The sequence below is a fragment of the Ipomoea triloba genome, chromosome 5 (assembly GCF_003576645.1).
Source record: "Ipomoea triloba cultivar NCNSP0323 chromosome 5, ASM357664v1".
Classification (NCBI taxonomy): domain Eukaryota; kingdom Viridiplantae; phylum Streptophyta; class Magnoliopsida; order Solanales; family Convolvulaceae; genus Ipomoea; species Ipomoea triloba.
This window is the reverse complement of record NC_044920.1, coordinates 20,631,349-20,634,185: the sequence shown is the minus strand read 5'-3', so window position 1 is coordinate 20,634,185 and position 2,837 is coordinate 20,631,349. Positions and strand designations below refer to the sequence as shown.

General features: G+C 35.6%; 1 protein-coding gene across 1 annotated transcript in view; it reads left to right on the top strand.

Annotated features, from left to right (window-relative positions):
* The window catches only part of LOC116021160 (amino acid permease 3-like), a 5,954-nt gene extending 4,907 nt beyond the window's left edge, over positions 1 to 1,047 (top strand). The window contains exon 7 of the mRNA XM_031261770.1: positions 172 to 1,047. Coding sequence (XP_031117630.1) covers positions 172 to 828 — 657 coding nt within the window. The 3' untranslated portion in view covers positions 829 to 1,047. The remainder of the gene's footprint in view (positions 1 to 171) is intronic.
* Positions 1,048 to 2,837: the final 1,790 nt, after the last annotated feature.

The following is a 2,837-nucleotide window of genomic DNA, read 5'->3' as shown; positions in this document are numbered from 1 at the left end:
AAAAAAAAAAAAAAAAAAAAAACAGTTGAATCACCCACCCTAGGCATCCTACACTCCAATCTAATTAGTGGGGATAAATCATATTAACCAGGCTAGACTTTTGCTCGTTAAGCACGAAGAGCATCTCATTTTTTGGTAACTTACTTTGTGTATTTCAAACCATAAATGCAGGACACTGTAAAATCTCCACCTGCAGAATCCAAGACAATGAAGAAGGCAACTCTAATCAGCGTAGTGGTGACAACCATATTCTACATGATGTGCGGCTGCTTCGGCTACGCCGCCTTCGGAGACCAGTCGCCGGGGAACCTCCTAACCGGCTTCGGCTTCTACAACCCATTCTGGCTCCTCGACATCGCCAACGCCGCCATCGTCATCCACCTCGTCGGCGCCTACCAAGTCTACTGCCAACCCCTCTTCGCCTTCGTCGAAAAAACCGCAACCCAATACTACCCTCACAACAAACTCATCACCACCGAAATCCAAATCCCCATCCCCGGTTCCAACAACCCTTACAAACTCAACCTTTTCCGCTTAATTTGGCGAACCGTTTTCGTGGTCCTAACCACCGTTATCTCTATGCTCCTCCCCTTCTTCAATGACATCGTTGGGATCCTCGGGGCCTTTGGGTTCTGGCCCTTGACGGTTTATTTCCCAGTTGAAATGTATATAGTTCAAAAGAAGATCCCTAAGTGGAGCACCAAATGGATCTGCCTCCAAACGCTCAGCGCGGCGTGCCTCGTCATATCCATTGCCGCTGCCGTGGGGTCTTTTGCTGGAGTTGTTTCTGACCTTCAAGTCTACAAGCCATTCAAGACCAGTTACTGAAGATTTCGGAGTTTAGGTTTAAAGATTGGTTGTGATGTTCATAGTGAATTTATATTAGTTGATGATATATATGTGCCTAGATCGAGCCTAAAGGTGGCAATGCAAAGATGCCTATAGATGTAATGTTGGGTTAATTGTTAGTTCATGGGAGATAAGTCGGATATATCAATGTCTATATGTAATTCCAAATTCAGATATATGAATCTATAACTTCCAATCCGTGATGAGTGTACTTGATAGCAACATGGCATTAATACAAAGAGATACACTATAAGACCAAAATTCTTCACTAAAATTTTTCACTAGTGAATGAATTTTAAAAAAAAAAAAAATTCATTGATTACCATGTGAATCCCATATATTTTTTTTAATAAAATAGAATATACTTATATTTCCACATGCATAATTGCTAAAAACTTTTGAGAGAAATTTTTTGTCCGGTAGCATTATCCAATCCAAAAGCACAAAAGAGAGACTTTTAATTAATTAACAACCTATTTCACACTCCTTAAAATGTAGAAATATATTTATACTAGTCCAAAGTTTGGACTCCAAACCTAGCCATATACTTTTCCAATGTTAAACAACGGGCTTATTCAAAATCTTCAACTCTCCGTAACATTATATACACACACACTTTGAGAATCAATTTGTAATTCATGTATTCTCTGTCAGAGTGTATGAATTGAATATATGGAATTTTTTCCCTCAATTAGAAAAATTCAAATCCACTTTGACCAAACCCAACTTGGTAATGTATTTAATTTACTCAAAATAATATTTCAAAATGGTCACTTACGCACTAATTTTACAATAATTCCCTCGCATGAATGAAAAATTAATTTTCAAAACAAATAGGTTTAGGATCAAGCGCTAATTACCACTATGTTGTCATATTTCAATGGCAAGATATTAGACTAGGCTATCTAACCTATGACTTGCTCTGATATCAATTGTCATTATCAAATGCTTACCACTTCGCCAAAAGGTATAGATAGTATCAAACGTGTTAGAAATATGTGTATAAATAGATTTTGATGATGTAAGTGTTAAAATAGGATCGGAATAGAATTTAAACACCCAAACTTCTTTTGCAAACTTACTATTTTCTAAATGTTGGATAGCGTTACAAAAATTTTCAAAGTAGTCACATATAGGGAGACTTCAACATAATATAGGACTATTGATGATGTAAGGGTGACTTCATCATAACAACACGAGTTCTGTATAACAGTATGCGTTACTCAACATCAAGACTTTGAAGGTGGAGTAATTTGTGATGAAAACATGATTAAAAGTTGAGTTGTAGCAACTTGCACCAAGACCAAGTAACACAAGTTTGTAGAAAGAAAGACCATAAGAGCAGTAAGAGTTACATATAGTAGAAGTTTAAGACACAACAAGAGTTAAGAAGTGATGTAGGAAGATTATGCCATCAACAGTAAGACTACTAAGTAATAGGACTTTCAAGGAACAATAAAACCTTACTAGTAGTAAAGCTTTGTGGTAGTTAAAGTCCCCAAGCGATAAAGGTTTTTGTGATAGAATGAAGCTTCCAATAGTAAATGTTGAAAAGAAGTACAAGTCTACGATAAGTAGAAAGAGTTGGATGCAACAAGATTTATTAATATGTAGAAACGTTTATAAACAAAGAATCTTATAAGTAATAGGAGATTCGATTCACAAACATTCTCCATTCTAACAGGATACACGATATCCTTATTGCTATATATGAATGTAGGCACAAGTATAAAGGATGATATTGACCAAAACAAGCAAGTTGCATTGGAAGTAACAAAAGTTAAATTTCTAGAACAAGTTGTACACAATATATAGTTGGACAATAATTGAAAATAGCAACTTAACTAACTATTTTAGGTCTCAAAATACTTATTTGTTGAAAGATTAGTTCAACAAAGCATTTTCAAACCATGGTCAACTAACTAGTAAGCATAGTAATCTCGCATTATGCTTAGAACTACTTACCTAAAAAAAATAAGATATGATCA